The sequence below is a fragment of the Tigriopus californicus genome, chromosome 1 (genome assembly GCF_007210705.1).
Source record: "Tigriopus californicus strain San Diego chromosome 1, Tcal_SD_v2.1, whole genome shotgun sequence".
NCBI classification, from domain to species: Eukaryota; Metazoa; Arthropoda; class Copepoda; order Harpacticoida; family Harpacticidae; genus Tigriopus; species Tigriopus californicus.
This window is the reverse complement of record NC_081440.1, coordinates 16,023,302-16,040,304: the sequence shown is the minus strand read 5'-3', so window position 1 is coordinate 16,040,304 and position 17,003 is coordinate 16,023,302. Positions and strand designations below refer to the sequence as shown.

The 17,003-nt window shown below is 44.7% G+C and overlaps 2 protein-coding genes across 16 annotated transcripts; one reads left to right on the top strand and one right to left on the bottom strand.

Annotated features, from left to right (window-relative positions):
* The first annotated feature begins 3,129 nt into the window (after positions 1–3,129).
* On the top strand, positions 3,130–16,986 carry LOC131884205 (phosphatidylinositol 4-phosphate 5-kinase type-1 alpha-like). Of its 15 annotated transcripts, XR_009373695.1 has the most exons (16): positions 3,132–3,487; positions 4,498–4,910; positions 5,039–5,356; positions 8,127–8,339; positions 8,416–8,630; positions 8,708–8,840; positions 8,923–9,010; positions 10,704–10,766; positions 12,330–12,356; positions 13,659–13,814; positions 13,986–14,525; positions 15,043–15,196; positions 15,274–15,449; positions 15,655–15,743; positions 16,125–16,418; positions 16,709–16,986. XR_009373695.1 is itself a non-coding variant. In XM_059231924.1 (15 exons), the coding sequence occupies exons 1-15, from the start codon at positions 3,346–3,348 to the stop codon at positions 16,718–16,720; spliced, it is 2,739 nt and encodes a 912-aa protein (XP_059087907.1). In that variant the 5' UTR covers positions 3,132–3,345; the 3' UTR covers positions 16,721–16,986. The 15 variants fall into 15 exon arrangements, 10 of the variants coding, with proteins under 10 accessions (XP_059087968.1, XP_059087907.1, XP_059087888.1 ...); XM_059231924.1 differs by lacking the exon at positions 16,125–16,418; XM_059231905.1 differs by having other exon boundaries at positions 16,125–16,986.
* LOC131884292 (trehalase-like) lies at positions 5,400–7,826 on the bottom strand. The gene has a single exon (XM_059232021.1). The coding sequence runs from the start codon at positions 7,214–7,216 to the stop codon at positions 5,489–5,491; it is 1,728 nt and encodes a 575-aa protein (XP_059088004.1). The 5' UTR covers positions 7,217–7,826; the 3' UTR covers positions 5,400–5,488.
* Positions 16,987–17,003: the final 17 nt, after the last annotated feature.

Sequence of the window (17,003 nt, the reverse complement as noted above, 5' to 3'; positions counted from 1 at the left end):
ATTCCCCTTCATACCACGGATTGAACAACAGAGCATATTAATTTTGGGCTTACTCCACGCCGGGTGCCATGGCAGCTTCTCCGCCTCCAAAAGGACCAATTAACCCCGGTAGCCACGATTATGAAATATATTAAAACTTCGTCAGCATTCGCTGTGACGGTTAATTCAAGAATGAACTCATCAGTTCAATTGATTATCTCCCTCCGGTGTCTGATTACTTAACTATTTACTACTAAGTCTTATTGTATTAGCCGAATTGGCTGATGTCAGCTATTTTAAGGTACCGCAGCCTCATGGTCACCCTAATATGTCCTGACAATTTTTCGAAAAAGGAAGACTGACGAACACCTCAGCCAGGACGAGGGTCTCGTGAGCAGTGTTTCCATTTTTCTCGCTCCTGGTTCATTTTAGCATCTCAGAGGAGGATAATTCCTTGTCAGGCTGTGAAAACATGGGTTCCATTCGGAAATGTAAAGCAACAATGAACGGGCGATAGCAAATGGTTCTAATGGATGGGTGATGCTGGTTCACAAGATGGAGTAATTTATTGCTTGGTTCGCCTACTGAATGCATGAATGAAAATGGACTTCGTGATGTACAGGATCACATTGATAGGAAAAGGCCAAAACCGCAGTCTTCTGAAACCTGAAAGTAGCAAAATTAGCTCGCAAAAGGGGCCAGAAGTAGAAAATAGTACAAAAATTTAACAAACAAATAAGATTTAAGTGAGGGCCATCATTTTCAAAACTTAATACAATATACGATTGAAAAGCCATGCTTTGAAAAGGGGCCACTTTCCAGGTGACAAATTTTGCATGATCTGGAGAAAATTGCCATGAATTTTATTGAAAATGGTGAATGAAGGAGAGAGCTAGGGTCAATATTAGATGGAAATATGATTACATTAAGAAAGATAATGGAATTCGTCTTCCAAATATGTCCCGAGTTCGACAGTCCTCGAGCAAAGTTAACGGGCCTGGACAAAACGCGGGAAGTAGCTGCATCACATGTCTTGACCTATTGATCAACAATCTTTCCTTAGGTCTGATGCTAAAACTTTGCCTTAACTCTTTGTTGAGCAATTTCAAGAGAAAGGAAACAAGTTCAGATAGAGTGCCCTCCTGTTGTGCAATATCCATCTATTTTGAGAGCAAGAAAAAAAATATCTGCATCTACCTTACCAAAACCTCATTGTCTCGTATTCATGTGCATTTTGATAATTGTATTGAGCCCCGCTGGGCATCATGATTTGCCAGAGAGCTAATTTGTTTTCAAAAGAATCAGATCCCTTTTTTCCGATTTTTGTATGTGTTTATACAATGTGAGAGACAGATGGTTGGAAGAAATGGCAGACAAGCTCAAATGACAGACAAGCTCAAAAAGTTGAGCCTCAATCAGAAGTTTTGATGTGCTGAGCCACATAGACCATTTCCCTGTTTGTTTGCTTGTTTGCTTGAAATTTTATAATATTTGCTTGTTTGCAAATATTTGATCCATATTCAAATAAGTTCAGAGTTGTTAAACCAATATGACTTCGACAATGAACTGTGAGATTATGCCAAAATTCATTATTCCCTAAGTCATAACCAAATGATTACTTTCATTCAGAATTTGAGTTTTGAGTCCCAGTGGACTTTGGCAGGGACTCTACAGAGTGGAAACAACACAGCTTTCCCCTGACTACCAACTTAGGCCAATGTATTGAATCAAGACAGTAACTCTAGTATCTAGTATAGAACTTTGAAACTAAATGATATTCTTAGCTCTGCTTTGCTCCATAATAGTGTTCAGTTTACAAGAATTGTTGAGGTAAACTTGCACACGTCCTTCAGGGGTGGGTTGGAAATGTGAAGACTGGAATATCTAGTTGCTGCAGTTTTTTACAACTTAAGCTTTGCATTCAGGCCATAGAGAAAGTAAGATAGAATAGGAAATATCAAGTTTCTTGTGTTTTTTTACTGCAGCTGAATTGGCAACACGTGGACAGTGCAACTTTAGCCAATAGGGCATGTGAAGTGAAGGAAATTTAAGGTAAAATGCGGTTTTGATTTTGGGCATTTTGGGGAGGGAGAACTAAGACAAACAACACAATCAACTCAGACCATCAGCCCATTGAATTGTCAATAATCAAGTGGTTTTGACTGAGCTGTGTTACAAAATCCAACAAATGCACTTGTTTGGTGTAATTTGGTGAGCGCACTATTACATTAGCTCAATACCTTTATTGCTTTTTGCTTAGATGAGCAGGTGCAATGAGATAAATGTCAAAAGTCATTGCATGCACAGTGCGGTTTGGCTGGGCATGTTGTCTTTGATTTTACTCCATACTGCCATACCCTTACAGCCTTTCAGCTGTCACCCATCAGCTCTGAAAACAAGTCCACCTGTCTAGCTCCCATTGCACACCCTAAGCCTTTCTTCATTTCTGTTCAGACCAGGAAGCAGGAAAGAAATTGGCAGAAGAAAACATTAGCTTTCACACAACCTATCAGTTCTTTCTGGTTGCTTTGCTCCTTTTTGTTATAATGGTTTTAACTGACAATCTGAAACCAAAAGGAAATGCACCAACTCAAGAACCATGCTATGCCAAAGAAAATATCAAGAAATTGAAATTGACGTTGAAATCTGGTTTTATCTTGTCATTTGTTTTTCAAGGCAACTCTCATCCGCCATGTTAGATGCATTTCAGACACCCTTGAATTTCCCCAATACTTGACCAAGCTATTTCCATTCAAAATCACATAACCCTCAACAAACTTAATGCCATTGAAGTACCTAAATATCAAAACTTTACACGGATTGGATCTGAGGCTATGATGTTGTGTGATATTTAATTTTCTAGCCAAAAATAATAAGAATAAGCAATGTCAGTCACATAAACCTTTGGAGGTTTAACTCTTTCGCCAACTCCCTTTTCCGATTGCTTGGCTCTTAATCGGCTTTTTGATACTACTATTTGCTGGTTTTGATTTGTTTGAATCCGTTTGAAGTTTGGTTCTCCCTCAATCTGGTTTGCTTCCTAGTCAGATCCGAATTGGCCTGCGCTAGGCGAATGCGTTATGCATGTTGGATTTATTTTCGTGACACTGAGTGAGGCCTTTGCTCCCTGGCCATTGGTTGGTAGGTAGACCCCCGCCCACCCGTCATCAGCCCCCACCCGCCCATACCACCATTGACAGCCGCCCTCCTGGGACTGATCTGGATCATCGAGCTCAGCCGCGAGATTGGCCTCCCGGTTGATTCGGTCCCGCCCCGTTACGCCCCAATTGGCCTCTTTGGGTCATGCCCGTCACGGCGCCGGAGCTGTTGGGTCCCCATTTGGATTGATCGCGCCCAGGTTCGAGCATGGCCAGCCCCAGTCTGAGTCGTCGGGGCGTGGCTAACCACCACGGCCCGCCTCCCTCACCCGGGGCTGAACGGGCCGATCCGTCCTCGGTTGGTGGGGGGGCCTTGAACGGCTCCTCGCACGAAGTCCACGATGAAGGCGGTAAGTTTTTTGAAGTTTTTGAAGCCTAGCCTGGACCAGGGGTCGATCCCCTGGGCCATGTCCGTTCCCCGGGCCCCTTGGGTCATCTGAGAAGATAGAATGGGTCTGGAGCCGAGTAGCAGTAGATAGAAGGCGTGAGGCGAATCCGGTTTGAGGGGGGGGGGAAGGGGAAGTGGGCCGACCGGCTAGGAGGCCCCCAGGCCCATGTCTGGACGCCGATCGACATTACTGGCCACCGGCCTGCGTGCGCAGGACATGTGTCATGCCAGACCAGTCCTATGCCTATGGCTGAATGGACCCGAGGGAGCCAACCTTTGGACCCTGGACTAGCTCTGAATCCATGACGCCCGATTGGCTGGCCTCCGACCGCTCTTGTCTTCTAGTGGTCTGAACATGTGGACGGACCCTGGGTTGAACGTCGAAACAGGTCGTCCGCCGTTCGCCTTGGTCGCAGTTCAGAGTCAGTTTGAGCACGCCGGTTCGGATCCAAGAGCTTCCTGATGTGCGTTGAAATCGATGGATCCATGGCTGGATGTTAAGGTTGTCCTACGGGTCCATCCCTGCCTGGCATCCAGCCTTGGGTCGGATAGGATTTAGGTCCCCTCCCCGTTTTTCAATCCCCTCCCATTTATCCGTGATCGGCGAGGCCGAACGAGGGCAGCCTCCAGAGTGGTCAAGTGGTGAAGAAATGGTCAGACAAGGGGGAGGAGCAGGAGGAGGATGACGACGAAGTGGAGGACATCTTCGTGTCAGGAAGGCGTCAGCCTCACCTTACGCCATTACGTGGGATGCCATCAGCCCCTGTACTCGGGCTGAACGACGAGATAAGAGACATATATATCATTGATTCAACTCAATTCATATCATGTGCGAGTGACACATTCAGCTTGATTCTTGAGTGACGGAACAAGACGTTAGGACCCAATTTTGATCGGATGAGCTTCGATCCCCGTGGCTGAGTGGCTGAGTGGCTCGTGTTAACCCATTCATTTGGTCTATCCTCTTCGCAGAATCCTCGACCAGTCGCACCACGCGGGATAGATCCGGCGGTGGTGTGGGTGGACAAAGTGGTGGGAAAAGTGGCGGCCTCTCCTATTCCAAGAGTATTGTCGACAAAGAGCGCAAAATTGGTCACCGAAGGGTGGACGACACCGGGCAGGTGTCGTACAAAAAAATCCAAACCAACCAGCTCATGGGCTCCATTCAGTTGGGCATCCAAAACAGTTTAGGAGCCCTAGGCCGTTACGATGAGCGTGATCTGCTCATGCAGGACTTCATGACCGTGGATACGGTCTCGTTTCCCAAGCATGGCTCCCAACTTACGCCCGCCCATACCTATTCCGATTTCACATTCCGGACGATGGCGCCCCTGGCTTTCAGATACTTCCTCAACCTATTCGGGATCAAACGCGAGGATTTCATGGTAAGGACAACATGCTCACCCAATGTTGCGCTAGACGTCTTGTTATCTGAAGCCACTGGGTCTTCACCACGAGTGAAGGATTGGCCAAAATGAATGAATGAATGTGAACCACTTTTCGCGTCTTTCAGGTGTCCTTGTGTACGGAGCCTTTACGTGAGTTGAGTAATCCCGGTGCGTCGGGTTCGATCTTCTACCTGACCAACGACGACGAGTTCATCCTGAAAACCGTTCAACATAAAGAGGCCGAGTTCCTTCAAAAGCTCCTGCCCGGCTACTACATGAATTTGAATCAAAACCCGCACACGCTCTTGCCCAAATTCTTTGGGATGTACTGCTACCAGTGCAATCAGAAGAACATTCGCCTCACTGTCATGAACAATCTGCTCCCCACCAACGTCAAGATGCATCTCAAATTCGATCTCAAAGGATCCACTTACAAACGGAAGGTAGGACGACCGACCCTGAATTTTCAATTGCAACCACTCTGAGTGAAGACCATGCTACAGTGTATTGCTGAAACGAATAGAGCCTGAGAAGAGGCGCCAAGATTTGAATATAAGAACGTGTCACATAAGGCATTAAGGTTTGGTCAAGTCGTCGCCGTATTGGTTGATAAAGTCTACCAATACGCCGTTGGTCCAGCCAAAGCCAACTTGAACCGAGTATTCACCCCCATCAAAAGGACGGCCAGGATTATCCGGGTCGTACTTTTCGAAAAACGACGTCGATAAAGCATTGATAGTGCAATTGCTTAAAATAGCTTGAACAAACTTCTTGGTAATCTTCTTGGCCAATTTAATGGCTTGTTCGTCCCCCGTCTTCTTTAGTCCATAGATAATGAAATGGTGCAAGGGAGCCCACACACTATAGTCCCATTGCTGGTCAGTATGCTCTAAACTGGCCGGGATTCCACCCGGGTGATTCAAAGCCCCGGATCGATGCAAGTAGTTGACGGCGCATTTGGCCACGTGGAACGCCCGAAAAGGCTCGTAAGCCTCGGCCCAAAGTGGGAATAGGTTGGAAGCATAGAAATAGTATCGTCGTTTGTTGTTGAGCATGTCAATGTCAAACCACATGTGCTCTTGAGAGCACCAAAAGAGTTCGTTCAAACTGCGCAAAATATCGCCGCTCTTTCCATCGTAGAACCTGCCTTTTTCCTCGGAGCCGAGCATCCGATGGAATCTGGCCATGAATCGGTAGTTCTGGTACATGAGTGCATTCAGGTCGGTGGGAGCGATATAGCAAGTTTTCGTGTTGATTAGAGGACCTTTATTCTCGCCATTTTCGTCGATATACCATCGGCTCGAGAAGTCCCATCCCGACTCGGCCGCAGCTTTCTTGTGCATGTAGCACTCCTCCTGTTCCTCGATGGTGTCGAAATTCTCTTGAGCCTCGACCAGATCCTCCTTGTAGGATTCGGGCCGAGGTCCACTACTCTCGGATCCGAAATGGAAGACTGTGTAGCGCCGACCTTCCCAAGTGTAATCGATTCTTCGGTGTGTTTCGAAAAAGTCTAACTCACGCTCCATGGTTGCGATACTTTCGGCAAGGAACTTCAGATCCGTTGTTTTTTCAATGTATTTGGCCATCATCGGGATCAAATAAGGCGGTTGTGTGCGTCTCATGTAGTAGATCCTGGTTCCATTGGGCACATGTCCAAATCGATCCACTTGATGGAGCAAGTTCCCGATGATGCCATTGGCGGTGGCCGTCATCTTTGAGATCAGAAGGCCACAAATAATCCAGTAGCTGTCCCAGTAATAGATCTCTCGAAATCGTCCCCCGGGGATAATGAACCCGTACGGCAAATGGATCTTGGAGAACTTCTCGGGGGTCTTGGCCAACTCCGAGGAACACTTTCGGCTGAGCTCCAACCATTTGGTATTGATCTGTCGACCGATGTAGAGTAGTTTCTCATCCTTGATGCTCTCGAGGTACTCGGGCTCTTCTACCCAATCGTCCGGGGTCCAGGTCGTCATTTCTTGGTGAAAGTTCCGACAGAAGTTCTCGTTGATGAATTCCAGAAGAACTGCATGACTTGGATTGTCGGGTAGTTTCTTGAAATTCTCTAAGATTTTCTCCTCTGAATGATTGAGCTTCAAATCGACAAAAGTCTTGCTGTCCGAGAAAATCCCGGCCTTTTGAATGGTGTCCAGTACGGGCCCATAGCCCCAAATGGGCGAGTCACATGGTGGAGGCAAGTTCTTGATCTCGCTCTTCATGGTCTCGAATCGAATGAGTCGAAAAGGAAATTGTTTTGAGTGCAATCTTTGAATCCAGAATCGGATTCCCTGGCCAGCGTTCATTCACAACTAGAATCAATGCTTCCAGAGGATGGAAGGTCGTTTCAATTGAGAGATATTAAATTGAAGAGCCCTTTTGACCACGCACGTGAAATGAGAGTCGATCATCGACTCCACCACTCAGCAAGCCGTCTTCCTCGATGATTCGTCTCTGCGTGTTGAGAGTTCTGTTTTGGCTGATTCCTCGATGTGGAGGAGCAAGTCCGCAAGTACTTTTCTGGGAAAGATGCTTCCAGAAAACTTGTTTTACCACTCTGAATCCGTCATGAGCTCATGATGATTAGAGACCGTCCAATTGGCTTCCATAAGTCTAGCTTCGAGGCTTTTGGGCGGTAAAATGATACGTCTTTGCTCGACGAAATGGCCATTTTCGTTGAAGCGATACACCGAATGATGTTGGCTCACCAAAGCGGCGATTACGCACACGCAACAACCATTTTTCCTCTCGAGGTCTTATCGTATGTTGATGAACGTGTAGCGACGATGTCCACGTAACAAATGACCTGGCCCAAGAAGCGAACAGTATCACATTGCCATGTTTTGAAGATCCGCTCCCAGCTGATTCCACACACCGTTTGAGCTGAGAGCCACCGTCATGTGCGTAGTTGGAACGAGCCTCCATATTGACCTTCAACGGTGTCCCTGATCAGGAAGTGGCCTGAATTGGTCGAGGAAGCTCAAAGGGGAAGAGAAAGGAAAGCCCCCACTCCTTCGGGCACGTGGATCTAGAATGTACTGCCGCTGTAGGAAAAAAAAAGAGAATCTGCTTTCCCTTCCCTTTGAATCTTAAGGGTTAGACTAGACGGATAGTACGTTTCCTTGGCCTTCCCACCACCGACACAAAGTTCTTTGAGCTTGCAATTAGCCATGGACTCTCAAAGTCCACATTAATGCGATGTCATCTCCTCCTTAGGCCAATAGACATGAACGAGCCAAGAAATCGCCTACTTACAAGGACCTGGACATCACCGAGTTCCTTCCAGAGGGTGTTCTTTTGGAACCGGAGACGTACAATGCCCTCATCTCGACTCTCCGACGCGATTGCAGAGTCTTGGAAAGCTTTAGAATCATGGATTACAGTCTGCTCATCGGCATCCACAATCTCGATCAAGCCAATCGTGAAGAGGTTTGGGCTAACAGTCTTGATAACATAAGTTTAAGAGCACATAATCACGTCACATCTCATCTCATTGTGCATGTAGTCTACTAGTGGACCCACCGACGGTTCCTCCTCTAGTCCACGCCCCCCTTCGGCTTCACGAGGAGGCATTTCCTATCACAACAATAGCAACAATCAAAAGCTGATCTTGAATCGCACGACCTCGGCCCAACAGAAACCAAAGCTGGTGGCTCATTCCACGGCCATGGAGTCGATTCAGGCACAAACTGAGCCCATCGACGAACAGGAGCACCTTCCGTGAGTCCCTCTTTCTTGTTTATCGAGGTAAGTGGTGGAGTTTATTTTGATTTCGAACGTGTGTTCGTCTGTTTTAGACCTGGCGGAATTCCCGCTCGAAATCATAAGGGCGAGCGGCTTCTGCTCTACTTAGGCATCATCGATATCCTCCAGAGTTACCGGATGAGAAAGAAATTGGAGCATACCTTCAAGTCTATTATACACGACGGGGTAAGGATCGCTTTGCTTGTAACAAGTACAATGGTCTTCGTGGTATCCTTCCTATCCTTCACCTTTTCTTATGATCATCTAGGATACGGTGTCCGTGCATAGGCCTGGATTCTACGCCCATCGGTTTTTGGATTTCATGGCAGACAAAGTGTTCAAAAAGATACCCTCGCGTAAGTTGATCCGTGACAGACATGGTTGATGGACCAATGTCCATGTCCATCTCTTTCATGACCCACCCATTGTTAAACTAACAATCCTAGGCCGTCTCCATTCGGATGTACTTGTCTTTGTGGAAACTTACACTACTTAACGCTAGTCTAACAGTCAAGTGTTTCTACCTATGTATGTTCTTCAGTGCAGCCACTCTTTATTTTTGGGGGAGCAAATGTTCGAGTTTTGAAGTATGTATTTATTATTTGAGTTACTAACGCAACTCAATTGGGTCCTTATCAATCACCACCAACCAACACCGTGCCCTCTGAAACAGTTGCATTCTTGGTGTTCCCAACTTAGTGCTCTAAAGCTCTTCCCTTTGTGGATGTTTTTGCTGCCTCTCACCTTTTTGTTCATGTAACCCACTAAAGGTGGCCAAAGAGGCTCACAAGATAGATGATCAGAGACTGAAATCAGATCCTAGAGCATGCTGTAAATGATTGGTTTAAAGTGGCTGTGGTGTATTTATTGGAAATATTTAATTATGGAAGGAGTTCTGTCAAAGAAGTCTTTGGACGAACTTTGACCAAGTAGACCAATGATCAGATTCCATGGACAATTGTCGTGGCTGAGTTGTAAAAAAAATGCAGATCACAAATCCCCTGGCACTCGTTTGGTTTTGATTTGTAATGAAAAGCTTGTTACGCAAATCCGCCTCATTCAACTATCAATGCACTGACTTTTTTAGTTCCTGAGTTTTATCATCGAGGAAGTTTGATTGAAACGAATTGGCAACAGAATGAGAGTCTCGTCGTCTCAACCAGTCTTGAGCCCTGTAATTTCAGCAAATTTATCTTTAACTAGAGGGCAATCATGCATCCAAAACTGGTTCTAAAATAAAAAGAAAAGGCCGCACACAAACGTTACCTGTGAAGATGAAATTATGAAGGTACTTTTGTTAGCTTTTTCATGGCCCTAAATAAGTTGTGTACTTGAGTTAGGACACAACTTATTGGATGGCGATCTCTTAGTTCTGAGGCAATCCGTGTTTGATCACTTTTCTTCGATTCTACTCTCTTTATAACTCTTTTCTGATGCGAGTCAAGAACGAGCCCATCAATCTGATTTTAACGCACCTACGTACTCTGTTACACTGCAAAATGTCTCCCCTCTCACCCTTTCTTTTCTGATTCCTCAAAAAAAAACCGCAAACCCGGGGTCAGAATTCTGTTCAGTGTAATTTCAAGGATACTTTTTAGACTCGCTAAGTGCCAACAGACCGAGGTGTCTCTGTTTTAGATAAGAGAGTGAACTTTTAGCAAGATGAAACGGAGTGAATTGGTGTCAAAGCACTCTCGAAGAATGTTGCGTCATAGTGTGCTTATTTCATTTTTAAGATAAGAATATGCAGTAACTTAATTCCTCACGTATCCTTGACGTTGCATTGGAATTGTACTCGACTTTAGTGTTGAGAAAGCACTGAGGTTAACAATTTGTGTCATAGATCTTCTTCTATGGCATTTCCTACCATCCCTCTGAGTTACACGCCATAGCTGCTTACCAACGACTGCTATGTAGTATTTCTGATACGGCGAGTCCCCAAGCTGTTAATCAATGCGATATCATATATGTGTGTGTGTGTGTGTGTTTTCTCTTCTCTCCTTAACCGTCATGTTCTTTCTACTTCCACTACTTCTACTTACTTCACAGTGGATTTGCCCGAGATTAAAGGCACGCACAGGAAGTTTCGAACTCTTGTCTCGAGTTTGATAGGTAGGCCATTTCTCCCAGTTCTCTTGAGTACTAGTACAACAATCAATCACCGTCTCATCTTCATTATTCACATGATTATTTCGTTGACATGATTTGCACTTTTGGTTCACTCTTTACGATGATAATTATGGCTGATTTGAATTCTTAAGTTTTCTCGTGTTGCCAAATGTGACTGACCAACGCATTTTTTCATTGATTTTGTGTTCTTATGTTTTTGGTATCCGCTTAACCATTGTAAACACGACCCTAATCAATCGCAACAGAACCCCCAATTCCAACGAGCTTCTTAGTTCGGAGCATTGACCCTGATCTCAAAGATGTTGATATGTACAGCTTTGATAGCAATGTTTTCTATTCTTACTTAATGACAGTTCGCTTGATATCCAAAGCCGTTACTTGCTAGAGCTTTGCTTGACCGGTCTCTAAAATTTCTAATTGAGCCATGGAAAAAATTTTCCAAATATTGGTCCATTTTGTTCCTAAAATGTTTCGTGGATACCAAAAATGACTTACTTCATGCCTCGACAATCAGACAATCGGACCTTTGTCAATCATGTGTTCTGAAATAGCGAGTATTGCTTTCGTTTACAATTTGATTCAATTGGGTAAATGAATTGCAAGAATGCTCAGTTAACAGTTTATGATGCCTCTTTCCATCGAGTGATGATGATACACTGCTACTGTCGGTATGTACATGAACGCAATCAGTCTGATTTCCCTTTCAATGATGAGGCAATTCTATGATTACATCATAACTATTCCAAGTTTCTGTACGTAGAGCAATCTTTGTCGGCGAGTTTATTCCAACTAACACATGAAGAAGAACTCTCACATTTTGCAAATACAGGCCAAATCCTGGCCAAATCCTGGAACTCCAATCAGCGTATTCCATAGCTAGTGGACAGATAGTGATATTGATGTCACAGATGTGTGTTTTCCGAGGTTTTTCTTGGGGCTTTTGACTTGACCATTGGAATATGATTAATTGTTCGTGGGACTCACCACTGAATATATTGCACCTTCACTTCGGAGCTAGTGCGCTTGCTCCTCCGTCACTCGTGCTTTGATTGTTGGCAAATTTTGGCTCTCGATTGATTGATTGACTGACTAACCGAATGATTTATTGTTTGATTGATTTCCCTTTCAACTGATATGTTTTGTTTGCTGGTTCATTTCACTCTTCTTGTATTGGAACTTGGAACGACAGGATTCTCCTGGAACTGAGACCGATTGACCGAGACAGATGCTTTTCTTTTCCTATAGGATGTAGGTTCATACTCTCTTTATACACACCTTTCACAAACACACCTGTTCCATTATTGCTAGAGTATCAGAGGCTCATTCGCAAGAGTCTTCTCCTCCTCCTCCCCCTCAATAAAACTAGATCTAGAGTAGGGTTCAGTCCTAATAGTTCGTTCATGAACACTTAATATGAAAAAAATAATGGATCCGGGGCAGTGAGAAAAAAATACATCTCCTTTTCTCTCTCTTTCTCTGTCATTTCGCACCAACCAACCACTTTCCTCGTGACTCTTCATGAATGGTTGCGTGATGATTGATCAGGGGTTGGACAACAGTACCAAAGCAGTGGTGCGTAATTAAAGTCTCTTCGATTTAACTTGTCGGATATCGGACTTGTTTCATCACAATTTTCCAGAGTTTGATTTGTCTCGTTTGTTTTCCCTCATAAACTTGACCTGGACGTTCATGTGGACAATCTCATTTCATTTCAATGTTTTCCTTTGCTTTCCCATTCCAATAAGAATTACTTCATCATATCATAAACGGAACGAACATTCTCCGTTCTGATTGTTTCCATTCCATATTCCCACTCATTTTATCTCTCGTGATTGAATCGAATCAACATCGTGCACTTCATATTCAAGTCCATTATTTTCCATTCTTGAATTTTGCCCTAAGGAGAGGTTCCTCTCCGAATTTTCCTCTACTCCATCCAGGGCACAAACACATTTCTACACTCAACACTTTAAACAATTCCTTAGATAGAGAGACACCACAACTTACTATTCAAAGCATGGTAGATGATCACTTACTTGTTCTCCGTTGCTTTCCCTGTATTGATATCCCTTGCATGTAATTGAAGTAAAAGAGTTTCATCGATGAAGAATTGTTCTGTTTTGGCCTTACTAAGAACCTCTTACAAAGTGGATGGACAATGTGGTCGCAAGTGATGTGCCCTACCTAAAGTATGCCCTGATCTCATACGAGCGAACGGCCGTACAACAAGAACCCCACTCTCTTTGTGGAGTATGCTTCTGTTGTTGTGGGCTTGGACAGAGCCTACGTAGCTTTGGGTTCAGGCATTGAAATGAGCCGAAAATTGGCACACGAGTTCTTTGGTGGAAATAGACGAGCTTCTATGACTTCAAACATATGTACTATGTAGTTGAATGGGATAGAAAATGTTGTCACTTATGTTCCTCAACTTGTCCGTCTACTTGTAGGGTTGCTCTGGGATGTGTACATTAGGAAACTAGCTGATCTTTTGCCTACTATCAATATGTAGGACGACATTCTTGTAGCCAAACCATTTTCATCAAGCTACCCGAGCCAAATATTTTCGTGAATCCTGTACCTTTATTAGAAAAGGGTCCTACCCTGCCTTTGCTGTCGTGTTCTGCCATAGCTCTGTCTTTTTTTTTTAATGCAAGTGCAAACCACCAAATTCCAATCAAACGGCGGATTCTCCTCCCTCTGAAGTGTTGGGGTTTTCTCATTCCTATGCTCTTTTTCCTTACTCTTCCGTTTCTTCTTCCTTTCCATTCTCTTGGTTTTCTGCATTTGTGGCGCAAATTTCCTCCTCGAGAAGTGTTACTCGGCTCACTTTGGACGAGATTAATCATAATCGAATTTTCTCTACGCACTTTCCAGCCCTGAAGCATTCGCCCAGTCGAAAAAGCAAGCGAGATTCCGTTAAAAAGAACTCGATTGTGAGTGCGGCCCTGCAAGGGGGCAATGCAGGAGGTGCGGGTGGAAATTCGTCTGACGACCAAGCCGATCCTAGTCAAAAATATAAAGAAAGTTCAGGTGAGAGAAAAAGACAATCTGCGTGAAAGGCGACATATCACGGCCTTCAGTCAGATCGAGGATGATCTTGCTTATGCAAAATGTTTTTATTGAATTGAATCGGGCGGGAGGTAATTCCGTAAAAGAGTTAGGTGGGGTGATGTTCATGGACCCAGCAACTGCGGCTTTCAGGTGGTTGGAACTCTAAAGAGCGTGCTCCCGCTCCCATTTCCGCCGCCGCCGTGATCGAAGCACAAGTGTCAGCTGCTCAGGGCTCCCAACAAAGCCACGCCTCACCCACTGCTCGTCAGAAGAAATTAATGATGATGATGATGACCGAGGCGTCTCAGCAAGCCCAGCAGAATGACGACGAGTCCACTCAATTAAACCCCAAAGACTCGCCGGCTCTGTTATCGAATAGTTCCAACTTGATCTCACCCACCGTTAACACGACCACGAACAACACCGACACTACGACCACCACAGCCCACGAAAAGCCGGTGCCGTGTCTAGAAGGTGTGGATCAAGCGTATTTTGAGCCCTCAAATCTCGAGGCCATGATCAATTTACCGGCCGTGCTTTGGGATCGACCTCATGGGTCGAAAATGCGCGTTCCACCTCCTTCCTCCTGTGTTGTTCCCAGAGGGGGAGACCTAGTTGCCGCTGGTGCGGCTGCTCCACATTCCTCGGCTTCGTCGTCGAGCTCATCGGCTCGAACCGTGATCCATCGAGGTTAGCACCGAGTGCTGTTCTTTTTGTTGCCGTTGTTCCACACCACACCTCGCCCATTTGATTTGAAGCATTTCCCTGTTCCCCGATCCTTTATCCCCACCGTGGTGGGCCTTGGCACAAGACCTGGCATGATCTCAAGTTTCGTTCCTATTTTCTGTGTTTTAGCTGCTACCGCCCGAATGGCATATCCATATCGACATTTTAGTTGGCACGGTTCACATTCGTAATTCGCATTCCAATGGTAGTGTTCTCACCATCAGTAGCATTATCGAGTATGAGTATTATCAGGTAGATGTTGTGAGTTGACGCACTTGTTGTAGCTTCCATTTCAATCCTGAAAAAAGAATGACATAATCAGGTGGTTTTGTTTGCTACAAACATCTTACTCGTAAGCCACGTTAACAAGTGAGAGAGAAAGCATGACTTAACACGACGATTTCCAAGCTGATAAATAAGTAACGCTGGATGCTCGTTGTCAGATCAGAATTAGTAATTAGTAATGGGTTATTTCTTGCAGGCATTGCTGCGGGTTATTCGGCCTCCACCAGATCCTCTGAAGCCTTATCCTCGTCACCGTCAGGTGCAATTGGGGGTGGGAACAGCTCTTCGCTGACACGCCCCCGTAATCGCTTGCATGAGCAAGTGAAGCATACCAGCACGGAAATTAGTTCGTACGTATTCGTCAAATCACGAGCATCTTTTGATCGTTGGGGAGTGATTTTGTTTCGGCTCTCTTCTTATCATGTAGGGAAAGATTGTCAGAATCGCGCATGAGCGAGGGCTACGGGAATGATCAGGGAACGCCTTCTCGATTATCAGTAGGCACGGGCTCTATGGGTGGAGGATGGAACACGCCCACGTGGACGGAGGGTACCCCTTCTTATACTGAGTCTTCATATTCGGGAGATCTAGCAGGAGCAGGCGGTCAGTCATCTTTAGAGGCTGTAGATGTATGTCCTTGGTTTGTTTTGGTTTTTCTTTTTTTTTTGGCATGCCGTTTTTTTCCGTGTTGATTTTTTTTCCAATTTGGGCATTATTGGTCATTTTTGAGCCTGTTCTCGATGTGCTGTGTTTGACAAATTTAGCAACTTAGCGGAATCATTACGATCTCTTGGTTACTCTCTTACAGGAAGCACTCCCAATAGGAATTTGCGAGCAAGTCGTGAAAGCATCATAACTAGGAACTATAAGGACACGCCCTATCATGAAACTGAAATTGTGAGTACCAACCACCCCTTTTCTAACTCATGACATAGTATGGGCCACATTTGTGTGCATTTGTTTTGTGTGTTCATGGCTATTGTATTAACAAATTACATGTTTAATCGCGTCTGAATTCTCATGGTGACTATTTGGTGGTGTCTTTTTTCAGTGAGTTTCTACTTGTTCTTCTTCTCTAAGTTCATTCGATCCTCATCTTCCATGGTGGTTGAAGAGAGTTTAGACCCTTTTTCTGGTCTCGTCTGCGCTCCCCTTCAGGTCATCGAGCCACCGCACCTAAGACATCAATAATCACACCACCATCACTACCATTGCCACCACCATCAGAAGCATTGTCAATATCATGAAAACATCTTGCTTCTGATTTTGTCTCCCTAGATTACCAGCCAAAACGAATTTGTCTCCGACCTCAAGTCTACTTTAAGAGGGGCCTTATAACGAGGGCTCCTTGTTTACCAACAATTAATGATGGTTTGACGACCATCAACGAAGCTTACAACCATACCAAAATTCTACCCAAACCAAAACCCCAACAACAAAAACATCAACCATCACTACCACCACCACTTCCAACATCATCATCACCATCACCACCCACACCACCACCTACAGGCCTACCCTATTTCTCTTTGATATGCGAATACCATAGCTATATAACTTTCATATCACCGTGTGAGTTCTTGGTTGCATTTACATACCATTGTCATAATTACTCCTGTTATTATCATTCTCCCATGTTGGTGTTGTTAGTTTGATTTGACTTGTTGCGTGAGACAATGGGTTATTATTTGTGATTTGTCAAAGCCTGCGGAGTAGTCGCAGATCTAATTTTGGTTGTAGGTTAATGAACACAGGGGGTGGCTGGTAGTCGAAACCGAAATATTCTGCCTGCCAGAGCCACAACCTGTGTGCTAGTGTCTACCACATATTTATGCTTGGTTTTTCATTACTTTTTTTTTCAGACCAGACTGTAAGAGGCTGCTTGCTTTATGATTTTCATCAAGTATTAACTTTCAAATGCAACAACACGGAAACGAGCTCTCTTGAAGCATCTCTCTCGCTAGCTCTCTATCTCCCTCTCGTTCTCTCTCGCTTTCTTCTCCCATTGCCTCGTTGATTTTTTTCGCCTCCTCCTCCTTCTCCTTCTCATCCTTCTTGCAAAAAGCATTGTTATCGCTTATGAATACTAAGATTGTTTGACAGAATAGTGAATACACACAAACCAATGTTGCTTATGATACCCTTGGCTGTCAACTT